At 54.9% G+C, this 24,122-nt stretch overlaps 1 protein-coding gene across 3 annotated transcripts in view; it reads left to right on the top strand.

Moving 5' to 3' along the window:
- The first annotated feature begins 865 nt into the window (after positions 1-865).
- The window catches only part of SH3GL1 (SH3 domain containing GRB2 like 1, endophilin A2), a 28,009-nt gene continuing 4,752 nt past the window's right edge, over positions 866-24,122 (top strand). For all 3 annotated transcript variants that reach the window (XM_086477745.1, XM_086477746.1, XM_086477744.1), the window contains exons 1-6: positions 866-929; positions 19,587-19,655; positions 19,768-19,840; positions 20,474-20,617; positions 22,419-22,552; positions 23,785-23,943. In XM_086477745.1, the coding sequence (XP_086333871.1) occupies positions 885-929; positions 19,587-19,655; positions 19,768-19,840; positions 20,474-20,617; positions 22,419-22,552; positions 23,785-23,943 (624 nt within the window). In that variant the 5' untranslated portion in view covers positions 866-884. The remainder of the gene's footprint in view (positions 930-19,586; positions 19,656-19,767; positions 19,841-20,473; positions 20,618-22,418; positions 22,553-23,784; positions 23,944-24,122) is intronic.

Genomic DNA, 24,122 nt, shown 5'->3' with positions numbered 1-24,122 from the left:
TTCCCCAGCACCGAGCAGAGGGGCGGAGCCACACACTGCGCTACGCCACTACGGGGCCCAAGCCAGGGCGCGAAATGGCGGCGGAACAAGCGGTCAATGAACGGCCGCCGCTGCGGCGCGCAGGCGCAGACAGCTACCGCAAGGCATTCTGGGAACTGTAGTTTGGCGGCGGCGCAAGGGCCACCCCCCCCCCCCGTTCCCTCCCCGGTGCTATGGCTGGTGCTGGGGGTGGACACAGGAGCTGTCCCCCCGCGCCCGCCCCACGCTCTTTCCCGGCCTGGCCTGGCCTGGCTGCTCCCGTGTCCCGCACGCTGTCCCCTCCCTGCAGCGCTGGCTGCCAACAGTGTTTGTCACGGCGCCCCCTCCGCGCAGAGCGAGGCCGCGGTGTGACACACCGAGAGGCGACACCGGTCCCTTCGCCAGGGCCTGGCGACGCCGCGGAGTCAGAGGGGCCGGCGGCGGCTCCCGCGGCCTGCTGCCCTGCGAGCCCGGCCGAGCGCCAGCTCACGGAAAGATGTGGCTGTGGTAGAGACACACGACCCGGCAGAACTGGCCGTCCCCACTGTCGCGACAGAGCCCCCCCCCCCCCCGTCCCTCCTCCCCACGTCTCTGTCGCGACATGAGGCGGCGCCGCCCCGCCGGCAGGGGGCGCGGGGGCACTGCGTGGCGGGTGCGGGGGGGGGGAAGGAGGGGGCCTCTCCGGCCGGCGCGAACGCGTTTCTCAGTGGTGCCGGTAGCAGCGCCCCGCCGGGCCGGTAGGGGGCGGGGCGGGGCGGGGCGGGCGTTTCCTGGCGGCGGAAGCGGCAGCGGCCGGGCCGGGCTCCTGCGTGCCGAGGCGTCCCGCCGCCCCCAGGCGTCCCTCGGCGGCCGGCAGAGGCGGCAGCATGTCGGTGGCGGGGCTGAAGAAGCAGTTCTACAAGGCGAGCCAGGTGAGGCACCGGGCACCCGCGACCCCTCCCGCCGCCGCGGCCCGGGGGCGGCTGCCCTTCCTCTTCCAGCGTCCGCTGCGCCTCGTTGATACACCCCCCCACCTCCCCCCCCCCCCTCCCGCCTGTCCGGTGGTGCCCCGATACCTGCCGTTATTCCCTCCCGGCATCCCGGTCCGGTGTCCGCCGGGCATCGCCCCCCCCCCGGTACCCGTGCCTGGCGGCCCCTCGCCAATGTCCGCTGCTCCAGCTCGGCACCCCCCGGTATCCTCGTCTCGTCCTTTCTTGCCAGCGCCCGTTTCTCCAGGTGCCCCCCCAACACCCCCGGTTTTCCCCTCCCGGCCGTCCCGGGGCTCGGTGTGTCGTTCCCTCCCGCCGTGGCGGGACAGGACCAGCCCTGCGCGGGCTGTGAGGGGAGCAGGGTGCCTCAACGTCCCCGCTGTGGCCCCCTCGGGCTCTCCCCAAACCCTCGGGGGAGCCTGGGGGACCGTTCCCGTACCCCCCGGGCTGGGGCAGTTGGAGGGACCCTAGCAGAGAAACTCATTTGCCGCGAACCGAAGGGTCCCGGGGTTTGGGTGCCGACTGCGCCCGAGGTCCAGGTGGGTATCACGGTGGGGACATGCTCCCCACCTTCCCCAAAAACAGTCCGTGTCCACAGGATGGTGAGGGGACAGATCCAGCCTGCTCAGCCCCAGCCCCGCGCTGGCTTTGCGGGCGATGGCGGTGAAGCACCTCAACAGCCCCGCTGCCCTTGGACTCTCGAAGCAGGAGAAAAGCCCTGGAAGGTGGCGGCCAGGCAGCGTTCGAGGTCGTAGCTGGGAGTCACGGCCCCGTTAACCTCGGACGGCAGCTGCAGCCCAACCTCGGGAAGCTCCCGCTTCCTGGAGAGCAGCTGACGGCAGGATTTTGGGGTTGGAAAGGGAGCCCGGAGCCCCGGCCGGGGGATGTCGGAAAAAGCTTGTCAGATGTGTGATTTTTAGCCAAGCGAAAACTGATCCCGTAATTGATTGCTCCAGTGGTAAATAGTGAGTTTAGATTGTTCTAAAGCGAAGATTGTGAAGTGTGGCTCCTCGCAGCTTGGGGGCTTCAGCTCTTCCCCCCTCCCCAGATGTGAGAATCTGCTTCTAATGGGAGTTGGAAACACCTTCTCCCTCACCCCATGTGTGAGGGGTGGCCGTTCCCGATCCCCCCGAGCAGAGTTATCCTTCCCACTGCTTGTGAACACCGGCGAAATCAACAGTCAGGGTTGTTTTTTAATGTATTTTTGGAATGATTTGGGAATCACAAATACTCCTCTGCTTCCCCCGGTCGCTCCTTTTCTGCCCCTGTTTTAAATTTAAGATCTGTTTTGCACAGATCTACCACCAGACTCTGTTCTTCAGGCACGAAGTTTAAACTGTTTTAAGCTCAGCCCAAGCATATTTGCTACGTGTGTTGCCTCCTTTCTTGGCCGTGTTTACAAAAAAGCATTTTGCTTAAACAGCAAAGCAAAAGAACAGATTCCTTAAGTCATTCCCCCCACCCCCTTTCTCGCAAATCCCTGCGCCGTGGGTTTTTTTACGACTTCCATGGGGAAGGTTGGGCTGAAAGCTCTGCGTAGGAGGATTTTGCTGGCGTGGATGTGCCGTGGTGGTGTCGCAGGGCAATTAGAGGTGAAAGCTCATCGATGAGTCAGGAGTAGCGCCTTTGCGAAGTCTAAAACCATCGTTTTCAAACACCTGATGAAGCCTTTCTTGGGGGATTTATTGTAAAGTGAAATCATACGTGGTCTTGGGTGGGTTTTTTTCTGTGACAGGTATCTTTATTTTTTTCTTAAAAGGAACCATTTTGGCTGCTTGTGGAAAAATTAAACCCAGCACTGCTGTCCAGAAAGAAGTAACTTGCCCGAAGCCCAGACTTGTTGGCCCGCTTGCCTCTCGTGCGCGCGCGCACGTACTTCCCTTGAGCCCTTAGACTGCGTTCGGTGGCGGGTTAAAGCGCGAGATAAGGGGTATTTGCGATTGCGTCGTGTGTATTCGCAGCCACGTTGTGAGTTCCCTCCTGGCCCTTGTTGCCGCGGGGTTTTGGGAGATGAGTTAATCCGAAGAAGCTGGGTTTGGTGTGAAGTTTTCCGCCGATATCGGTGAAGCGACCTGCTTTGCAGGGACGAGAGGGACGCAGTCAGAGGTGCTGCCACACCCTTGGCAGTGCCCTGGTGATGGGGACGTGGGTATCGGCGCTTTAGAGATGCTTTAGCTGGAAACTGGGAGTGACTGGTTCCATTTCAGCCATTTTTCTGTCTTCTCCTCCTCTCCCTTCCCTTTCCACCCTCCTTCCCTTTGCCTCCACCAGTCCCACTCCTCAGCCGCCCCTTGGCTGAAGGAGAGGAGGATTAGTTAATTTTTGGCTCCCTTAAAGCTCTCGGACGCTGCCAAAACCAAACATGTGGAAGATCTTTCCTAAAATGTTACGTTTCGTTCCACGTCTGTTGTTAATTGAAGGAAAACAGAGCCAGGACCAAGGTCTGCAAGGACCTCGGCACCGCTGGAGCGGCAGGTTTGGGATCCCCCCCCTGCCTCTCCGCGTGACGAGGGGGCCAGTTCAGCCTCCTTGGTAGCCGGAGAGAGCAGAGCTTGGCTTGTGGGCATCTGCCGTCTGATTCCTGCGGGCCCACGTCTTCCCTGGGTGAGGCAGCCGGGTGCCCACACACAGGAGGAGCGGAGATAGTCCCCTGTTAAAAAAAAAAAAAAAGAAAAAAAAGTCACGCTGGCAAATGCTGCAGATGGTGAACAGTTCTGTGTGTGCGTCCAGAACAGGTTTTGCTAGTTCACAGCAAAATGTTCTTTCAAAAAAAAAAAAAAAAAAAAAAAGCTGTAGAAAACATTCTCGCAAAAGGAAGGAGGAGAAACAACAACAGGAGCAGCTCTGAGCTCCAGCATCGCGAGCTGGGAGCAGGGTGGGAAGTCCTTGCTTGCAGGTACGAGACCATCCGGTCCCGGGTACCGTCCAGCCTTGACCCAGGAATTTGCAGGAACCTTGTGGTGTAGAAATGGCTTCGTTCGCGCCATTTGCTTTTTCTACGAACCGAGGGAAGTCCTGAAAGCCTTGCAGGAATTTCTGTGAACCGCTGGATAGGGCAGGCTGCCCAGAGCAGGGTGGGCGAACGGGGTGCTTCCTGAGCGTGGGTGGGTTTGTCACCGCTTCCACGCAGAGCAGCAGCCCTGCCTGGCACCGCCAGGTTTATCAGCCCCTGGTTTGAAGGGACAAGCCCTAGGGCGGAGGCAGCGCTGTTGTGACACGGTGTTGGTACACACATCCCCTCCCTCCGTGACGGCGGGACTGTCCTACCGGGGGTTGTACACCCCTGGACGGCGCGGAGGCAGGAGGAGCAGCGCAGCCCGCTCGCGGGGGACGGCTCTGATCCGGGTGGTGCCCTTATCCGCAGCCCACGTTGCTGCGGTGTCGCCGGGGCTGGTTTGGACGCTGTCCCGTGGGTGTGGGGAGCCTCCCTCTGCGCCGGGCAGTTGTGGCTCGGCAGGGGGCTAAGGCACAGCAAGAATGAGCTCGCCCCGTACTGCTGTTTTGGGTGTAACGGAGCCCTTCTGGGGACACGGGGCGTGTTTTTGTACGCCCGCGGTTCGGCTGAGGGAGCAGACTCGGCCCGAGCGAGGGGAGGTGGCATCGCTCTTTTAAACCGGGCTGGTATTGAGCCCTGGGCACCGCTGTCATCCCAAACACGACTAACCTGCTCCCAAAGCTTGTGTGGTCCAAGCCTAAACCCTGCTAGGCCGGCCTGGGCTCAGGAGCTGCGGTAGCAAGCGGCACCTCGTGCCCTGCTGTGCCTGGCGAGTCCCGGCCCGAGTCAGACCAGCAACGCCACGTGCGAAGGACAAAAGCCATTTTCTGCGAGGCAGAGAGGCGAGGGCTAATTAAAACTAGCAAGCCCTTGACGTGCCCGCTTTTTCCTGAGTTTGACGACTGCTCTCAAGGCTTCTGAAGATATTTTTGAACGTGAATAGCTACCGCTTGCTCTCAGCCTGGCCCGAGAGCCCGGAATGTGCTCTGGAGCCTCCGACAGCCATTTCAGCCCCGGACCACGCGGTTCCCGGGCTCCGTACGTCGGCAACGTTCACTTTCCGGCTGGTTGTTAATGAGCCTTAAGAGCTTCCTTCCCCGCAGCCTGGTGCCCCGGCGCTGGGGTGCGACGGCATCTGCTCGGAAAGCAGAGGAATCCGCTCCTGGACGCGCTGCTCCAGGGACCGTTTGGTGACAGGGGACAGAGCGCAGCTGGCGGGCAGGAATGCGTTTCTCCATAGTTTTTGGCCTCTGCGGTCGTTTGCTCTTGCTTGTGCTGGATTGGGATTTCCTTTATTTCTCTTGGGGTGAGGTTCTTTCTGCAGCGGCTTTGCGCTGTGCTTTCAAATGCGAGTTTTTTCCCTCCCTTTTCCAGGTGGTGGCTTTTAGCGGCTACTTTCTGTTTTGTTAAGTCCTCCTGGCTGGCTGGGGCTTTCTCTCGTAGGCATGAGATGCCTTTCCGCTCGCTGCCTTTGCCCTGTGTGCAGCTGGGCGGTGGGTTTCTGGGGACATCACAGATGCGCTGTGCAGCACGGGATCTCCGGCTGGAAGAGAAATGGGAAGCGCAGCGTGCGGGATAACCTTCCTCGTGGAAAACCAAACCCACGAGGACCCTTTCCCTGGCCAGAGCCTGTCTGTCGGTGCCCTGTCTTGCTGCAGATGGTTTTGATCGTGCCTGCCCTCCAGCTCTATTTCACTCCTGCTCTGGTGGAGACTGACACACCCCGAATTTGTCTGCACATTTTCGCTCCAACTCACCGCTGCCAGAGTTTAAACCATGGATGGTGTCAGGCTGGAGAGGATCCGTGGAGCCGAGAGAGCAGAGGGTTGTGCTCCTGCTGCCGACTGCGCTGTTATCGCAGCGGCAGAGAGGTCGTGGAGTCATACAGTGGTTTGGGTGGGGAAGGACCTTTAAAAGTCATCTAGTCCCTGTCACTGCAGGGGCGTTGGACATCTTCAACTGGACTGGGTTGCTCAGAGCCCCATCCAACCTGACCTGGAATGTTCCCAGGGATGGGGCATCTACAACCTCCCTGTGCCAGGGTTTCACCGCCCTCAGCATAATAAATTTCCTCCTTATATCTGGGTCCTTCTAGACCCATTAGATCTTCACCTGCTGCAGCTTTTTGGCCAGCGGATGCGCGTTGAAGCTCTTAGGACAGTGCCAGTGCCCAGAGACGTTAAAGTGGGGGCTCAGCCTCCCGAGACAGGCCAGTCTCTGCTCTGCAGTGCCATCAGAGCTTGAGGCTGATTTGTCTTGACTCCCCCAGCAATTAGTAAAGCCAAGAGTGGACCCGAGATGCTCCGTGCAGCGGCTTTTCTGCTTTCCCAGAAGGCCGAGGCGAGGGGTGGGAGCGTGTGCGGGCAGCAGCTGGGCAGGGCAGCCGGGCTGCCGGCCCCGTCCGTGGGTGAAATCCTGGGGAAGCCCTTGCTGATGCGCTGGGGGCTGAGACATCACCCAGGAGAGAGAGCACCCAAAGCTGCCAATAGAGGAACCAAGCACCCAAGCGAGGGTTGAGGTGCTATTTTGGGCTCACATTGTTCTTTTTGAGCTGTTCCGGTGAATTTTGCACGCCCGTGCCCTGCTACCGCAGTCGGCGGGGTCTGAGGGGCAGGAGATGCTGGGAGCAGGTTGCTCCTTGGCTTTTCTGCCACGGCAGCGGCTGTGCTTTGGTGACGAAGGCAGAACAAGGACTGCACGGGGAGGAGGTAGTTGGCAGTGTCGGGCTCTAAGTTCCTTATCTATAAATGGGAATTTGCACTGGGGAGTCAAGGGATTTTGCTGATTCCTGCCAGCCTGACCTTCTGTCCCACAGCACCTGGCGTTTGCTCTATTAATATTAACCTGGGCTGGAGTCCCCTGCAGCCTCCCCTAGTTTATCTTTCAATATTAATCTGCTTCTGAGGCTGGAGGAAAGCCGGATTTGCTCGAGCGCGGTGTGACGTCCCGCCCGCTCAGCTTGCCAGCCAGGGTCCGTCCAGGAGGGAGTGGTATTCGGCAGCCGGCCCGAGCACCCTCGCTCGACACCCCGAAGCCCCGAGCAGCTTGCTGTCCCTGGAGATGGGGGTTTCGGTGATGCGTGTCTTTGCAGGTGAAACAGGGAAGGAGGAGGCACGTCGGCAAACCTCCTAGCGAAGGGGCCTTCAGCACATCCCCGTTCTAGCCGAGGTGGTGACGGCTGAGTACCTGCAGAGATGCCTGCTGTCACATCGAGCTAAAATGACTGCGTGCAGGATGTTTTCGTATTAACTCCCTCTCCTTTTCTTGCGCGATTTGTCATCGATGAAGTGCCTGGCACAGTGACGTTGTTGGGCTGGTTAATCGTTGTCGGAGCTGAGCTGAGCAGCCCCGTAATGGAGCAGTTTTCAGCTTTTCTCAGTATCGTTCAGCCCGTCTGGAGTCGCAGGCAGGGGATGGCTCATGTCTCTGCATCAGTGACTTTAACTTGGCTTTTTTCTTTTTTCCATTTTTAAGAGTGCTTTCACGGCCATTGGGCTCTGATAGTAACGAGAGCTCAGCTTCTTGGAAGGCGAAGACAGAAAACAGAGGTGGAAAGCTCCAGCTTTCCGTACCCTGCTCCCTTTGCTCCCTTCCTCGTTTCTAATGTCGAACAGGGAAAGTGTTATCCCGCGTTGGCAGCTGGGGGAATCTGGGACACAGGAAGGATACGTGACTCAGGGCTGGGGGGGGGGGGGGGGGATTGTGCGGCATTAGGAGCGCTGATTCCTCGTCATCATCTCGCTCTGCGTGGTGATGCCTGTCCATCTGCCTTGGGGCTTTCTGTCTCAAATTATCTATTTATCTAACTGTCTGCTTTCACAGGTTATGGGTGAACTATTGAAAGTGGACGGTGCCAAGGGGGTTGGTTTCTGGATGCAGTGGAAGGAAATCCTTCCTCCCCCTTCTCCCTGCCAATACTTTCCTCCTGGGAAAGAGCAAAATAAGGATGAGATCAGGCAGGCTGGCTTGTAAAAGCTGATTCATTTCTTTAGCACATTTTCTTTTTTTCCTTCCTTCTCTTCCCCTATCCCTACATATGCCAGTGCCTTTTGCCAGGGCTCACAGCCCCATCCAAGCCCTGGGTGGTAAAACCGGAGGGACGACAGCCCGTGCTGGGAGCAGGGCAGCTCCTCCTGCCCGAGACTGCAGAAATACCAGTGTGAAAATCAAAACTGCAGGCTGCCTCGTCGGGCTCGGTGCCCCTTGGGGAGGGAATTTGTGTGCAGTGGGGTGTGAGGGGTTCTTACAAGACCTGATCCTGCTGCAGCCTGCGTCAGCGTTGCTGTCTGCCCCTTCTGGAGAAGGCTGCTGGTTTGCACCGTTCCCAGGCAGAATGCCGAACTACCGAAAAGACCAGAAATAAAATAAATCCGTAATCCAGAAGGTCTTGGGTTTGTAATGCCAGCTGAACTCATTCACATGGAAACTCGGTGATGCATCTAGACACTGATGCTGTTTCATAAGACTCCCGTGTTGCAGAGGGCTGCGCTTGTGGTCCTTTCCATCTTTTTAATTGCGCTGATTAAATCATCAGCCTGAGCTGTGAAGTCAGGGGCCTGGAGCTGGAGCGTGCGGGAGGTTGCTCCGGTCAATGAGGGTGATTTTTCCCTGCAGATCTGCTCCCTCCTGAGCTGTGCCCCCCCCCCCCCCCCCCATGGCTGTATCCCAGCCTTTCCCCCTGGGAGCAGATGAGTCTCTCTGCAGAGCCGAAGCGGATGGGGAACGATCCGGGCTGGGAAAGCCCCGCAGCATCACGTCGCTTCTCTTTTCGTAAACGGCTGCGTGACATGACTTAGTGCAAGATTCAGCCCCTCTTGGCCTCTCCCTGCGATTATAAAAGTGATAATTAGTGTTAATTTTGTTTAAAGAAGGTTTCCTCTTCCGCTCGGCCCCCCCCATCCCTTTGGTCAGTGCTCCCATGGCTTTCAGGAACGGGTTCCTGTTGACAGGAAAGGGCTGAGTTTGGCCCAAGCTGGAGGGATAAACAAGCTGCTCTTGGGATCCTCTCCAGCAGCCGCCTGGTTTCGTTGCTGGATGCAGGTTCACCGATAGTTCCTGGGGTACTGGTGAGCTCTTCAGCCTGCCAGAGCGCAGGCAGGGGTGTCCCCATCGTCCTGGGTCTGTCCCAGGGGGACACCCACGGTCCCCCTGAGGTCCTGGACCTGCCCTGCTGCTTCTCTTGCAGCAGATGGAGAGTCCATCAAGAGAGAGCCTGGGCTGCTTTTGCTTCCAGGAAAAGCCTTCTAGCCCGTGGTGTGTGTAATTAGCTTTGTTGTCGATACCTTGTTAATAGAACTAGTCTTTTTCTCTTTTAAAGCCACTGGGAATTTTAGAATCTTCCTGTCTTCTGACACCTGGCTATTAATAAAGGTCATGATACTGTCACTAATTAGATTGCTTTTCTGCTCGGGAAAGAAGCCGAGTTAAACGCATCTCCATAATGAAATTCTGTCTTTCAGACAGAAGATAAAATTTGCATGATTAAAGCTTTGAAGGGCTTTTTCTAATTGAGAAAACGCTTCATAATTCATCCTAGAGCTTGAAAACCAGGCTGTATCTTCTTGTTGGCCCAGACCTTATTCATCAATGATCATTTATTATCCACTTTCTTGACCAAATCTGTTTTGGCTTTACAGAACTAGCTATATTTAAACTTAATCTTGCCACCTTCATAAAGAAAAAGGCAGAAAAATGATAAGCAATTATCCACGTACGAAGTGAATCCGCTGCGTAAGAAGATGCTGGTTTTGCCAAACGGGATTTTTTCCCCCCTGATTTTCTTCACTGTAAGCTCCGTGGTGGAGCATTTAGAAAATATCTTGTTTGTTGCTGATGTGTGTCTGTGCACATGCTTTTGGGTGGACTTAGAGGGCACTGGGCAGGCACAAATCTGGAGTGCCAGATGTTGGTGTAGCTATTCTTACAGTGAAGCTCCTCCTAATTGTATTGGGTGCGTTTTAAAGACCAAGGGAGTCTGCACAAAGGGCTGGGAGGTTTTTTTTTCCACATTTAAACCATTCTGCCATGAGTATTAGCAAATGTTGTGCAGCAAGGGGGAAAAAAGATGGGTTCAGCATCATCTTGCGTGGGCTGGAAGCTTGACGGAGCACCTGGGTGTGGGGAAGGCCCATGTACAGAGCTTTGGAGGAGCTGGTGCAGGAGCGGGAGTTTGATCCGGTCCAACACCCGGTCGCCGGATTGCTCCCGGCAGTCTTATGGGCGTCTGTCCACTCGTTCCTGCTCTCCTTTTTCTTAGGATGCTGTGCTCTGCTCTGATAGCCACTAAGCTTTTCCTACTATTCAAATGAACAAGGAAAACGTGTGTTTATAGTGTTCTCAATTATTTCTTTCCCTCTTTGATGTTTGTGTACACTGAGATATCACTAGGTCCGTCCTGGAGTTTTTGCTTGGCCAACACTGTCTGTGTTAGACGTGCTCTGCATGGGGTTCCCTCTGCCCCCTGCAAGCCAGGAAGAGGGTTTTTTGCCTCCCCTTTGATGGAGTTGAGCTCTTGCCTGAGCTCAGCCTCTTTTTTGATCTCCCTTCTCTCTGTAAAACTGCCTGGGAACTCACCTTGACTCTTCCCTGAACTCACTAACGCTGTCTGCCACCTGAAACTGAATGCAGCCACGACTAAACTTTGTAGGCAACTCCTCTACATGTCCCATCAGCCTGGCTTTGTCTTGTCATGCTGCAAATCCAGAGGTTCTTCTGCCTCCTTCCCAGTTCCTTGATAGTCTCTGGGCTCTGTTCCTGTTCAGGATTTTTCTCTGGGTGATGCCAGTTGGTGTCATGCACCCCGGGGAGATGCTTTTTCATCTGCCTTGGTTTGTGCAGGGAGCAGAAATCCCATCTGATGCTCTTTTGCAAGCCGTCCTGCAGCCGTGGAGTTTTCCCCAGGGTCATACAGGTGTGAGCTCTCCTGGTTTGTTTTTTTTTTTCCCTTTGCTTTTTGTGAAATCCCAAGGAGCGATATGCAGTGGACAATTGGGGCTGACCCTCCGTACGCTGACTGAAGGACAGGACTGCTGGGTGCTCTGCCTCGATTTGTCATTGAAGCTTTGCAGAAGAGGAACCCGAGGATTGCAATTACTAGGAGGCACTTCTAGTGCTTTGTACTTTTATAGCGCATCTAATGAGCGGCTCCGAGTCTCAAATGCGAGGAGCTGCTCATCCTTTTTTTTTTCCCCTGGGTCTGCAAAGGTCGGGTGGAGTTGCTGAGGAATGATGGCTCAGCAGCTTTGCAGAAGTCAGGCTGTGATTCACTAAAGCTCTTCCGAGATAGGACGTAGGGAGGTTGGGCAGGAAATCTGGATGCAAGGCAAATATTCCGCATTTCCCCTCAGTTTACTGGACTTCCTCTGAATTGCTGTAGTCGCTGCAAGTGGGTGAGGAGAAGGGCATTGCCGGGGGAGAGAGGAGAGCTGCTGCTTTTTTCCTTACGTGTTTGTTTTCCCTGTTAACTTGACCCAATTATTTTCTTTTCCAGCTGAATAGAAATGATGTCTCATTTGGTACAGAGCGTGCGAGAAATAACTAATAACAGGAGGAAATATTTATGATGCAAAGGGCTGTTGCTGACTCTTGGGAGGTGCCCCCTTCCCTGTAGCAAGAATATTTCAAATGTCTCCCCACGGTGAGAGCTGAAACCTTTCTTCTCTGGGGTGAGTCTGCTTTTAAGGCTGCGTTGTGCCCTTTCGGCAGGCCGGCGTTAGCCGGGGCAAGCCCGAGCTGTGGGCTTCTGCTCGGGGAGGGAAGGAGACACCGTCTTTCTCCTGCTGGAGGAGTCAGCTTGGAGAGCACCGAGATGAGCCCAGAGCCTTGTAAACAGGGATCACAACCAGGATTTTAAATACCGTCGTGCTACAGACAAGGAGAGGACAAATCCCCCGAGCAAACAGGCAGCGGCTGCACCGCAGAGTGTGTATGTGCCCTTCTCTGGCCCGAGCTCCGCGAGTGTGACCTGCTGGCTGCTGCTTAAGTTACTTTTTTTTCATTTAATCCATGCTGTCCTCATTCCTCTGAGCCCGTCTGCTGGATGGAGATGAGTCATTCGATAGCGCTTTGAGTAGGTGATTTGACAGGTGGCTCCCTAGAAAGCTGTCTTTGCATGCGGCAGCTCTTTCTTTGTGGTTTCTGTATGATAAGATTACAACCTGAGGTCACTTTGAAGGCTTTCTGCCTTGTCGGGAGGGAAAGGAAGGAGCTCTTCATTGTTCTGGGCTGACCTTCCTGCTCAAAATCAAGGCGATTCCTCCGGCGTTGGGTGGAGAGCGGCGAGATCCCCATCTCAGATGGTGAGGGGGTGGAAAGCTCCGTTTGTTTCTAGACACGTTTTCCTGGTGCACGTGTCTGGAGGCAGGGGAGCACCTCTACGTGCCTTTGCACGAGTACATCGCTGGTGCTTGGGGGGCGAGTCTCCGACGCGGCTGGCCCTCTTCGTGAAAGGAACAGGAAAAATAAAGGCGAGAAAGTTCAGGAGAAGATTGAGGGCTGGATAACGGAGTAAAAACGTCCTGTGAGCTACTTAGCGGGGAAACTAGACAATTCAGGTGGCCAGTGGAGCGGTCAGGTGCCCCAAGGCAGGTTAGATCAACGGTAGGGCTGACGTTAGGAGCCAGCAGCAGGGTCTTGCTCGGAGGAGCAGGAGGGCAAGAGCTTTGGCTGCCGTTCCTCTTTCTCCGGTTTGCCCCGCAGCCCAACGGGGATGTGAGAAACGGTGTCTGCCGAGTCACATCCACCTTCTGGTTTTAGCTCTGCCGCTAACCTGCTCTTGACAGTAGGCAAATCGCCTCCTCTCGTGCTCTTTCCTCTTCGAGCACCTGTCGGTCTTCTCTCCTGAGTGGCAGCTTTTGGGGTGAGAAAGTCCAGTGGGTGCAACAGCGCTCAGCCTCGCGACGACCAGTGGAGTTGCTGGGTGCCTCTAATCCCCCAGCTCTTCCGAGCATGAGGATCTGCTCAGGAACGTGCCTTCCTCTTCGTTAGGAGGCTGGTGGTAATTGTTCATCCTCTCTTCGCACAGCAAGCACTTAGCTCTGTTTTCTTCTCCTTGAAGTAGGTCAGAAGTTGCTCAGATTAGCATGCGCTTTGCTGTGGGCGTGCCGATCTCTCCTCAAACTGGGGTGTCTGCTGCCTCTCAGCAGCGGCCCTCCTTAAGAAAGGTTGCCTTCCATGTTTAATTAAGAAAAAAAAAAAAGAGCTTGAAAGCCTCTAAGGAGGGAGAAGGCAGTCAGATCTAGGAAGCTGTCGTGAGCAGGCAGAACTGCGGGCTGGCTGGGGAGGAAAGGGGCGTGCGCGGCGTTGAGGCTCTCGGTGGGTTTGCATCGGCTGCCACTGCTCCACGGGAACTGGCCGGTTGTCTCTTCCCAGTTCCCAGCCCCGTCTGCTCGCTGCCTTTGTGACCGGCAGCTGGAGATGTACCCAAAATGGCCAGGCCTGGACGTGATGTAGGCATGCTCTGGAATCCCAACTGGTGCCTGCTGCCGGACCAGCACCTTCCAGTCTTGCCTCGTTACCAAGGATTACGCCAGGAAGGTGACAATTAACTTTTAATGAGGCACTTTGTGTTGGCACGGACAGGCAGCACATCAGAGCTCAGACTCTGCGGGGGATTGCCATCGGCCTCGAGACACCTCCCAGTACAAGCTGGTTCTGCAAGGAGCCTCGGAGGCGTGCGGGGTGCTCGGGGAGAAGCCCCGGGTGTTTTCCAGGCGCTGCAGCTGGACTCGGGCACCACGGAGCCCCTGCCTCTCCCACGGACGCTGTTAGAGGGTGTTTCGAGGAGGCTTTTTTGGGGCTCTGCAGCTCTGCCATTGCCCAGCCCCACTGACTGCAGCCGAGTGACTAAACCCATTTACTACCCATCTGCTTTAAAGCTTAAATACACACGCAGCAACAGAGTAAATTGTCACGTTGGCTCCGTGGAGCTGCGACCGCCCAGCTGCCTCGTACACTGTGATGCTAAAGCTACCGGTGAAGATGACTGAAAATTACACTTCATGCCAGGGAGTCATGCCTTGCTGAGCTGGAAGAGTGGTGATGGCTTTATTTAGGTTTTACGGAGCATCCCACAGATCTGTGCCACGGGGTACGCCTGAAACTGGGCACCAGCAATCCCAGTTAGCCCTGGTTTTCCTTAACTGCTGCTTCTACGTGTCTCTACCAGGCTGTTGTGTTGTACTCGAGCCCACTTCATCTGGTGTTCAAAGCATTTTACAGCACTTTTTAGAATTATTTTGTGGCCTGGCTTTTTCCACTGCACTTGCTTTTTCCCAGTGCAGCGAGACAGGGTAGAGCTGCTTGTCTGTTTGCTCATCTGTGGGGTTTTTTGGTTTTGGTTTTTTTTTTTTATTTCTCAAAGGGAACTTTCTGTGAAGAGGTGGAGGGTGGTGGTGAGGAAGAGGAAGGCTTTGATTCGCCAGCATCTGGAGGGATAAGGTTTTCATTCTGCTGCGGGCAACTGTTTTGAATGCAAGGATGGTTTATGTTTGATGTGTTATAAATAGGGCTGACTGTTTGCTATGGAAAAAGAAAGTAAGTTTAAAAAAAAAAAGGGGGTTGTGTTTTTCTTGGTGTGTCTTGCTTGTTGAGGCTGAGGGAGTTATGGATAATTTCCTGTTTTAAAGTATCTCAAGAGGAGAATATCAAAATCAAGTGTGTCGAGTCCCATGGAAAGACACCGACTTAGGTCTCCTGCAGACGAGGACCTGCAGGGTGGGGTGTGCTGCAAATCTGCCCTCCTTTGGGTTTCGAGGTGCCTTGCAGCCACTCCTTGGCTGGCAGAAGTTTGGCTGTTGGCATCTTCCCTCTCAGTTTCTCATGAATTTTGCTGATAATCCTGTACAAAAATCTCCTTTTTCTTTTTTTTCTACACATCTTTCACACCTTTGCCAACAGCAGCTCCTGGGGGCAACTCGACAAGGCCACGGTGCAGAACAGCCCATGCCGTTGCTCCGAGCCTGGACTGCCCATCTCTTCTCAGGAACAGCCTCATCCACTGCTCACAAAAGCTCTCCCAGTCTTCTGCGCTCCTAAATTTATCCAGGCGTATCCTGGCCGGACACGCCTGCCATGAGGTGAAACAGGCTGGGCATGGGATTGTGCTCCTGGCAGGAATGTTAATGGAGGTGATGCTGCAGCCAGCAATGAGGGAAATGCAGCTTTGGGGTGGGAGCGGGTGTGTCGGAGTCCTTCTCCAGCCTTGGGATCTGTTTGGGTTTCAGCCATGGCATGGGCAGACTGATACCTGCCTCTCCAATCCATCTGGTTGCTGTAAGGGTGCCCAGTGCAGCACAGCAAGGGATGGACACTCAGATTTCTTTATTTGCTGCAAGTTGTCCTGGAGCTGAGAGGATGAGATGAAGAAACGGTGGGTTTGGAGGAGGGGTGTGTGGATTTTGTGTCGTAAGTTGGGAGCGGCTGCGCAGCCCTCCCTTGTTTCTCTCCCACTCCCAGCTATAAAAGAGAAGCCCTCCTCATCGCGCCTCTCTTCCCCCTCTGTGTACACATACCATTCCTGCCGCTCCCCATAGCCAACCTCCTGCCGCAGTAGTTAGCTTAAACAATAGGTCTTTCATTTCCGAAGATCTTCCACCCAGCGCAGCCCTCCGGTGGGTTTTGAACGGCGAGGGGAAGTCGGGATTGTTCGTGTTCCCACGCCCCTGCAAAGGAAACAGATGGAAGCCCCCATGAGTTGATGCTCTTTAAAATGAAGCCGCAGAAACTGCAAAGCACGGTCGGGAGCAGCCCGTCTGTGGCAAGCAGTGGCCGTAACTCATCCCTCTGGATTAGCTCTCCTGCAGATGAAGCAGGCTGGATGCTGTGCTCCTGGTGATGCTCGCTGGGGTGGGAGCTGCTGCCCCCCGGCACGGCGTGGGAGCCCCGCACCAGCCTTGAATTCGATGCACCTCCCTACTCTCTGATCTCAGGTCAGAGCTATCCAGGGCATACTTTAACTGCCGGTATCCTTTTAATTAAACATGGGTGGGAAGCGAGGGGTTGATTCCTGGCTTCTCTGTTGGAGTTTGCACGCCGGGTCTGCTTCAGCCCTCTTCCCCCGCCCCGCAGCGTGGTTTGGTTGGGATGCCAGGTCAACAGCCGTCCTGTTTTCAAGCAGGTTTTAATCTCGCTGGGCCGAGACGCCCAACCGTATCGCCTTGTGCTAATATTTGCTCTAGGAAGCGTTTGGCTTCGGCTGCTGTGGCAGCGCAGCTGAGGGCTTCTGCTCCGTCGCTGCGCCCTGCTCGACTCCCTGAGCTGCAGCAGGGCTTGCTTCAGGTTTTAACCTTTTAGTATGTGTCCTGTCCTGGCAGGGCTGGGAAGTTAAAGAAACCAGAGAGTATAGACTTGTTCTCATCTTTTCACACTGAGCCAGCTGATGTGCTTCAGCGTAAGCTGGCCAGAGGGTATTTGAGCCACTGATTCGGTTAATGATTTGCATGTCTTGCCTTGCCAGTCCCTTCCCTGCGTTCACGAGAGGTTAGGTCCCCAGCCGGGGGAAGATGGACGTGTCCCAAGTCTTCTCTTGGCTGCTGAAGAAATAAAAAGTGCAGAAGAACTCTCACCACATCCTCAAAAAAGCCCCCGAGCCGCTCCCCGGAGGCAGCCGTGCTGGGGTATGCACCGGCAGCGCTTCACTGACCGTCTTGCGGTTCGCTTGGGCCAAGCTGGACGCTGCCGGCAGCGCGTGGATGCTTCCTTCCTCTCCCATCCTGCAAGCAAAGGGCGAGCTTCCTGGTGAACTTCACGCTCCCCTGAGAAAGGCAGCTGCCACCTTGCCAGCCTTCGCAGGCTCTGTGCCGGCAGCGCGATGTGGCGCTCGGGAACTTGGCTCCCGGTGGCGTCGGGAAGCTCCAGGTTAAACAAGGAGCCGGCGAGGGCTTCTCCTGGCTCGTGTCTCGGCTAGCGCTGTCGGCGAATCTGCGTTACTTTGTCTTCCTGCCTGACAGATTTGGGAGCATGGGGATAGAGATGGAGCCGCAGTGGATGGCACACAATCCCTCCTCCTTTCCTCCCGTGATGAAGCCTCCCAGTTTAATTAGAGCCAGCAATGAGAGAACCTCAATCTTATTATTCCTTCACAGCGGGGCACCCGTAGCATTTCTTGGACGTCAAAAGGAGGATTAAATTAGTCTGCAAGTGAGGAGTTTTTTCCCTCCTTCACATCTCTGGGAGGGTGTTAAGCCTCCAAAATCACTGTGGTGATCAGCGCCTTCGACATGGCATGCAGTCCCTGATTACAGCAGAGCTCCCTGCCAGAGGGGTTATGTGCAGCTTTCCGGGCTGCAAATCTGTGGGTGGGTGGGTGGAGAAAAGAGGGAACAGAATTGCTTGGGATAATTGCACCCTTCCCAGGTGTATTAACAAATAAAGGAGGTTTCCGGAGGTGCGACCTTCGCGAAAGCGATCCGTGCCTCCTTCTGGTCGCGGAGGCTGCGGGACCTTCGGCAGGGGACGGGCAACGGCAGCCGGGAGCGAGGTTTGCTCTGCTGAGCTTGCCCTGGCAGGCAGAGCGACTGCTTTGTGGTTTGGTTTTGGTGGTTTTCTTTTTTTTCCTAGACTCGGTGTGTCTAGAGAGGAACGCGCACCTCCCCAGCTCGCAGCCAGCTTGCTGGGGTGTGTGCTGGCACCCCAAGCGCGGAGCAGGCATCCAAAAAGAGCAAGAAATCACGCTTAGATCTGTTGCCCATCTGCAGGCAGCCGTGGGGTGATAATATCCCTTCGAGGCTCTTCCGTGTGCTCGCCGGACACAGCGTGGCGGCGGGGCAGGGCTGGGCCATCCTCGCACGCTCTCCCTGGGACCTGTGAAAACCTTGTCTTGAGGGTTAAGCAGGATGAAACCCAGGGCTGAGCTGGGCGAACCAGGAGAGCAGCGACCCTTTCCTTTCCCCCTGTGTCTGGATGTCAGGGGTGAACTACAGCAGTCCCTCTTTGTCAGGCATCTCGGGTCCTCTGCCGGCTCCGTGCTGAGCGGTCGGTGAGAAGAGCTCTTCCCCGCTCCCCGGCCTCTCCTCCGCCGTGTGTCTGCGCTGCCTCGACGGCGTGGAGTGGTTGCTGAAATCTCCCCGCCGAGATGCGAGGAGCTCGTCAGCCGTGGCTGTGCTCTGAGCAGCCACGTTTGTGCTCAGCACCAGAGCTGGGCGTATCGAGGAGCTTTGAATACGCACATCATTTTTCTTCCCCCCCCCCCTCGCTATTTTGGGGTCTGAAAAGGGGATTTTGCTGAAACGCTGAAGATCTTGTTGTTCTTGATAATAACAAGCGTTTCTTCTGCCTGTCCTGCTTGGTAACTTGGTTTTTGGGGGCTGAGCGCTGCCCGGTGGGTGTGAGCACGCAGGGCAGCGTGGCTGGCGTGGGGTCTCCGAGTGCTTTTGAAACTGGATGGTTACCTAAAGGCTTCCCGCCGCCTTCCTCAAAAAGAAAGTAAGGAACCATTTTGAATCCCTGTGGGAGCAGGAGGGTTCCAGAGGAAGAAAGACTTGATAAAAATCAAGTATTTGATGTTGAAGTAAACAAACCTGTATTGTTCATCCGGAACTGGAGTTTTGACTACAAACAGGAGAAATCCTGGCCGTGCCCCGCAGCAGGCGTCAAGCGCTTGGGAGTTAAGCGCCTGTTTCCTAGACCACTTTTGATGTCTGTGTAGGTAATTTGCTGCCCATTTGGACCAGTTTGGGGCAAGATAATCACTCATTCTGGTGATGTGTACGTCCTGCATCCCCAGGCGTTGTCACTTGCTTTACCACACCAGCATGGGGCTGGAAAGGAAATTTTCCTCTCGGTTTGGGCTGCAGGGAAGGACGCTTTTAGGTGGATTTAGAAAGTCACTTGTTATCTTTCAGCTTGGGCAGTTGAATGGTGAGGTTTAGGGAGCAGGGGTCTTTTCTTAGATGGAGTGATATTTAGAGGAAAGCTCATAAGCCCTGCACACAAATCGCCAGAAGCAGCCCTGTCCTTGCAGCTTGTCAGACATCTCAACTTTTTCATTAGTTTTAGAACAGGCGAGGGAGACACTTTGATAAATAGATGTGAAAACTTTGCAGCAGCTTCTGCAGATCTCTTTATCCTCTGCTTACAAAGAATTCAAGCCCCTGTGCCCCAGATCCTGAGCTCCTCCAGCATTCCCCTAGGAGTGATGGGTTTAGGGCTTTGAGAGGTCTCTGCTGTCTCCAGACTCTGTGCTTGTGCTGGCTGCTACGAGCAGAGTGTGTTCATTCCCTGTTTACTTGCATCTTGCCGTGTGTGAAACTGGAGCCTTGGCTCAAAATGGAGTCGAGAGACAATTCTGCTGCTTGCTTTTTCCAGCGAGCGTTGGAGTTGGAACCATGTGGTGCGATGTAAGGAGCTGCGTGGCTTCTGTTGGGTGAGGAATATTCTGACTGAGCCGTGCCTTGGGAGGGCAGGAGATGTTTGGATTTGTAGTGGGGCAGTGCTAGCAAAGAGCTGCGTCTTGTGGATGGGCTTTGGGCTGTTCCTGCCGCCTCCTTTCTCTTGCAGGTGCTGTCTGGACCACCCCTCTTCCCTTTCTGTCCCAGGACTTGCTGCATAAGGAGCTTTAAGCAGTCGGTGCTGTGCCTGATTCCTCCTCCCTTGTTCTTTTCCCACAGCTGGTCAGCGAGAAGGTCGGAGGGGCTGAAGGGACCAAGCTAGACGATGACTTCAAGGAAATGGAAAAGGTGAGTGGGGAACAAGAGAAATCTTGAAAATCACCCGTCTGACTCCTCTGTGGCCTTGCCAGAGCCCTGAGCTGATCTTCACTGCTGCTGGGTCATCTTGTCTTGCCTGCAGAAAGTGGACCTGACCAGCAAGGCGGTTACAGAAGTATTGACCAGAACAATAGAGTACCTCCAGCCGAACCCAGGTGAGTCCCTGGACCTCTCCTGTCCCCTTCCCTCTGCCCCTCAGTTTTCCAGGGAAAGAGGCAAAGGGAGCAGAGAGGTGTCAGAAAGAACCTTCTTGATCACCAGCCCACGTTTGAAATCGGGCAGCTCGGCTGAAGATCCAGATACCCCCCCCCCTTGCCCCGTGCTGTGTTTCTGGGCTGTAAGACACCGCTGTTGCTGTTGAACGGTGAAAGAACAGACACATCTTTTGCCTTGGACCTGGAGAGGCCCTGAAGGGGACCCGTTTTTCTTGGGATATCCAGAAAAAAATGGCATCTCTAGGCTGGGAAGGGGTGGCTGGCTTTGCAGTCATCGCCTCCGGAGCCTGCTGTCCTGCGTGCTTCCAGCCAGCTCATGCAGAGAGCACTCCAGGGACTATGGGAGGGCTGGGGAAACTCCTTTGGCCTTCACTGGCGAGCTGTGGGGAACTATTTTTGCTTGCTGTCTTGGAAAAGAGACTTTTCTTTTCGTAGTGAATATTTCTGGTAGATGAACAATAGGGCTTCTTGGCTTTGGGTGTAGCTTGGGGGAAAAAAAAAATGTTGGCAGTGGCCAGCAGTGCTGGCGAGTCCAAGTAATTGCAAACACGGCTGTGGCTGTTTCTGTGCCAGCTTCCCGAGCCAAGCTAACCATGCTCAACACGATGTCCAAGATCCGCGGGCAGGTGAAGAACCCCGGCTACCCGCAGTCGGAAGGGCTGCTGGGGGAGAGCATGATCCGATACGGCAAGGAGCTGGGCGAGGACTCCAACTTCGGTGAGTGTCCCCTCGGGCCAGCTACACACACACACACACACACACACACACCCCCCCCAAGGAGCATGCAGATGAGATCGCGAAGGCTGCTGCCAAATTTCCAAGGTGGAATATTCTGGAAGGGCTGTGTGACCCTTTGTGTCACCTAGCAGGACTCGGGGCTCTTCAAAGAGCTTTGAAGGCTTCCACACAGGGAAGGGGGGAGCAGAGCCCGAGTGTCCTGGATCCCAATCTGTGGCATTATGTGCAAAACCACCTCTTCACGCTTTCTTATTAAACCCTGAGATAAATTTACACGTAGGAAAAAAATGCTTCCTCACTTCTTAACTGAACAACGGTGACGTGGAAACGGGATTGAGTGAGATGCGGAGTTTTACGGGGCCGTTTCCAGCTGGAGCTCTGCTGTAGGGAGGCTGTAGCCAAGAAATGTTTTTGCATGGCCACTTCTCCTAACCACGTGCGACTTGCAGGGAGGAGGCGGGGGGGGGTAAAGCCTTTCAGTGACATCAATTTTAATCCACTGAAACATCAGCCTGCACACGTGACAGACCTGGTACAGTGCACAGCTGTCTGATGGCTTCCAGTGCAGGGAGGAGCCTTCTTGCCTCAGGAAAATTAAAAAGCTCTGGCTACTTTGTGGGAATGACGAAGGATTCTTCAGAGTGCCTCTGGCCGGCTCTGAGCCCTGTGTGTATCTCAGCTTGCAGGAACTGGCGTTGTTACAGAGAGCAAGGGGGAAAGAAGGTTTTAGAAGAGCACACCAAACCTGATTTCCTTTAATAGCCTCTCGTTAAAGGACCACTTAACTTGAGACATTTCTATGCTAGTACCCCATCCTTCCCTAGGACAGGTTGTACATCTAGAGTTACACAAGTGAAATGGCTCTTCCTGTATATTTATTTTTCCAGCTGGGCGGTAGAGTGACGTTTTCACTTTACCCTCTGTTTCCCTTGTGTATTCCCCTGTGCTAATGTAGGGCTGAAATGGTTGGTTTGCCAAAGCTGCGCAGGAATACTTCAATCTATAAATGGTTTCCACTGGAATAAAAAGCCAAGACTAAATATGCTTTGCTGCAAGTCCGTCTGGCTTAACTGTCGTTGTGGCAGGAGCCTTAGAAAAGCATGAAACTAAATAGCTTTCAATGAGCAACTTTGAGCTCTCTCATTCAGAGGGGAGGAGAAGGGATAAGGTTGGCCTGGTAGCAGTTAGTGTCTAAAATGAGTAAGAGACTGCAGGTTTGCTGCCAGCATCTGGGGAAACTTGAAGGGTTGGTCAGAGCGCTCTGGGCTTAAAATTGCCTGAACAAAAGGGTGGCCAGGCTGGATCAGAGCGAACGCGCCTCTGCCCCGGGCTTCTCTTGCCAGCCGTGGCCGAGGAGCAGAGCAAGGCGAAAGCACTGCATGGCCACTTAGCGGCTCAGCAACTCCCTGAGCTAACAGGGAATCTAAAAATACTGCTTTTTTAAAGTATTTTTAACCTTTTCCTTCCTCTGTGTAGCTGGTAGGGATTGTTGCTGGTTTTCAGAGGGAAAAGGTGAAGCACGTTAGTGAAGTGTCTTGCGTGGAGTCAGCACCAAGAGGCCGTTGCCTGCTCTCACGCCGGGCACCGCTCGCTCCGTGCCAGGCTCGGAGATTTGCTCCAGATAGAAACGTGGGGGCGTTGGACGGGGCACGGAGCTGGCCCAGGCTGGGTGTCTTGGCAGAATGGCTCTGCAGGCAGCCGCCACAGGCTGTGTCTCTGTGTAACTGGCTGGCCCCTTCTCCCTTCGCCCTCTCTCTTCCCTTCCTTTTCTCACTCGAAGGCGATGCGCTGCTTGATGCTGGCGAATCGATGAAGCGGTTGGCTGAAGTGAAGGACTCGCTGGATATTGAAGTCAAACAAAATTTTATTGATCCCCTCCAGAACCTGTGTGACAAAGACCTGAAAGAGATCCAGGTAAACACCTCGATGTTTTTCTCTCCTCGTCTCTTTTCTTTCTGGCCTCTCCTAGTGCATGGAACCTCCTGCTCTGTCACGGTGGGAACCAAGGACTCGCGTGGGTGTCGGGTCTGTTCCCCAGCGCTTTGTGTGCTTTCTCTCCTCACGTTCGCTCGTATTTCTTCCCTGCTCAGCGCTGCTTCTGATCCTGAGCAGCTCGTAAGGCTGGACGCAGGCTTGAACGGTTCTTCATTTACCGCGTTTTAGGGAGGATGCGGTGGGAGTACATCCCAACGTGCCTTCTGGGCTCGCTGAGTTTGGTGTGTTGGGCTGTGAGCTCCCAGCCACGCCCCATTTGGGCTGCCTGGTGTTAAAATTCACCGTGTTCTTTACAGCTGTTGGCTCCGTTCTGTTCGTAACCCGGATCCTATAACACAATTCTCAAGCTATGAGCAAGCTTCCCTCAAGGTCTCTTACCTCAAGCCCTTCGATGTCTCGCTGGGAAGACACAGAGCTAGCTTGGTAGCTCCTGTGTGCTACTGCTGAGACAAGTCCATGCAAAGCACAGCCAGGCTTTGTAATGGGATCCATCCCAACCTGTAATCCACAAGGCAGCTCTCTCGAGTGAGTTTTCACTGACAGTGCTGTCCCAGATAAAATAACCACCGACTGCTGCTCCAGTACTTATCTGTACTCCAATCCTGCAGGCTGCCATAGACCTAATTTAAACAGCTCTGCCCTGAGCAGTCGGGGAGTGCAGTGCCCAGCACCTGCATCCCAACTCCTGATCTCCAGAGATCCCCGTTGCTCCTGGGGAGCTGAAAGTAGCAGGCCAGCTCTTCATCTTCCCAAAAGGCTCACGTGGGGAACAGACACAGGCTGCTCCCTGCAGTGTTTTCCTCCAGCTCTCAGCTGGAAGAGGATGAAATCCTATCACCGAGCCAATTTGTTGAGGGTTGTTTCTTAGTAAAAAGCCCCCGCAGCCACAGCAGTAAACGGAGTTCAGAGACCCCCCTCCTCCTTGTTGCCTCGCAGCAGCCCTGCCTTGCAGCTCTCCATCACGTCCTGGAGCCTCTCCGGAGTCTGAGCAAGGGTGGGAGCCACGGAAGCGTGTGCTCTGAGATCAGGTTTCTGAAACGAATGCACTTGGCCTGTAGCTAGAGCTGCCTTCCCAGCAGGAGAGCTTGGCTGCTCCCAGGCTCTGGCTTTTCCTTCTTTTCCTTTGCTGTTCATAACCGTCCTCTTCCCAGCACCATCTCAAGAAGCTGGAAGGCAGACGCTTGGACTTTGACTACAAGAAGAAACGACAAGGCAAAATCCCCGATGAGGAGCTTCGACAGGCCATGGAGAAATTTGAGGAGTCCAAGGAAGTAGCAGAGACCAGTATGCACAACCTCCTAGAAACTGATGTGAGTGCACGGCGGGGAGCGGGAGCGCCGGCTCCTCTGCCCCGGGCTGGGAGCTGCCAGGTGGGCTGCGCGTCTCTGCGTACACGAGGGTGGGATCTCTCGAGGGACGCAGAAGTTAGACTCTTGATTTCCACTCTTGTTCTTGCAAGGGTGGTTTTGCTCCCTGAAAACCCAGATCC

This window comes from Leptosomus discolor, chromosome 24 (assembly GCF_034619465.1).
Source record: "Leptosomus discolor isolate bLepDis1 chromosome 24, bLepDis1.hap2, whole genome shotgun sequence".
Taxonomy (NCBI): domain Eukaryota; kingdom Metazoa; phylum Chordata; class Aves; order Leptosomiformes; family Leptosomidae; genus Leptosomus; species Leptosomus discolor.
Note: the sequence above shows the minus strand (reverse complement) of the source record. Positions and strands in the feature narration are given on the sequence as shown.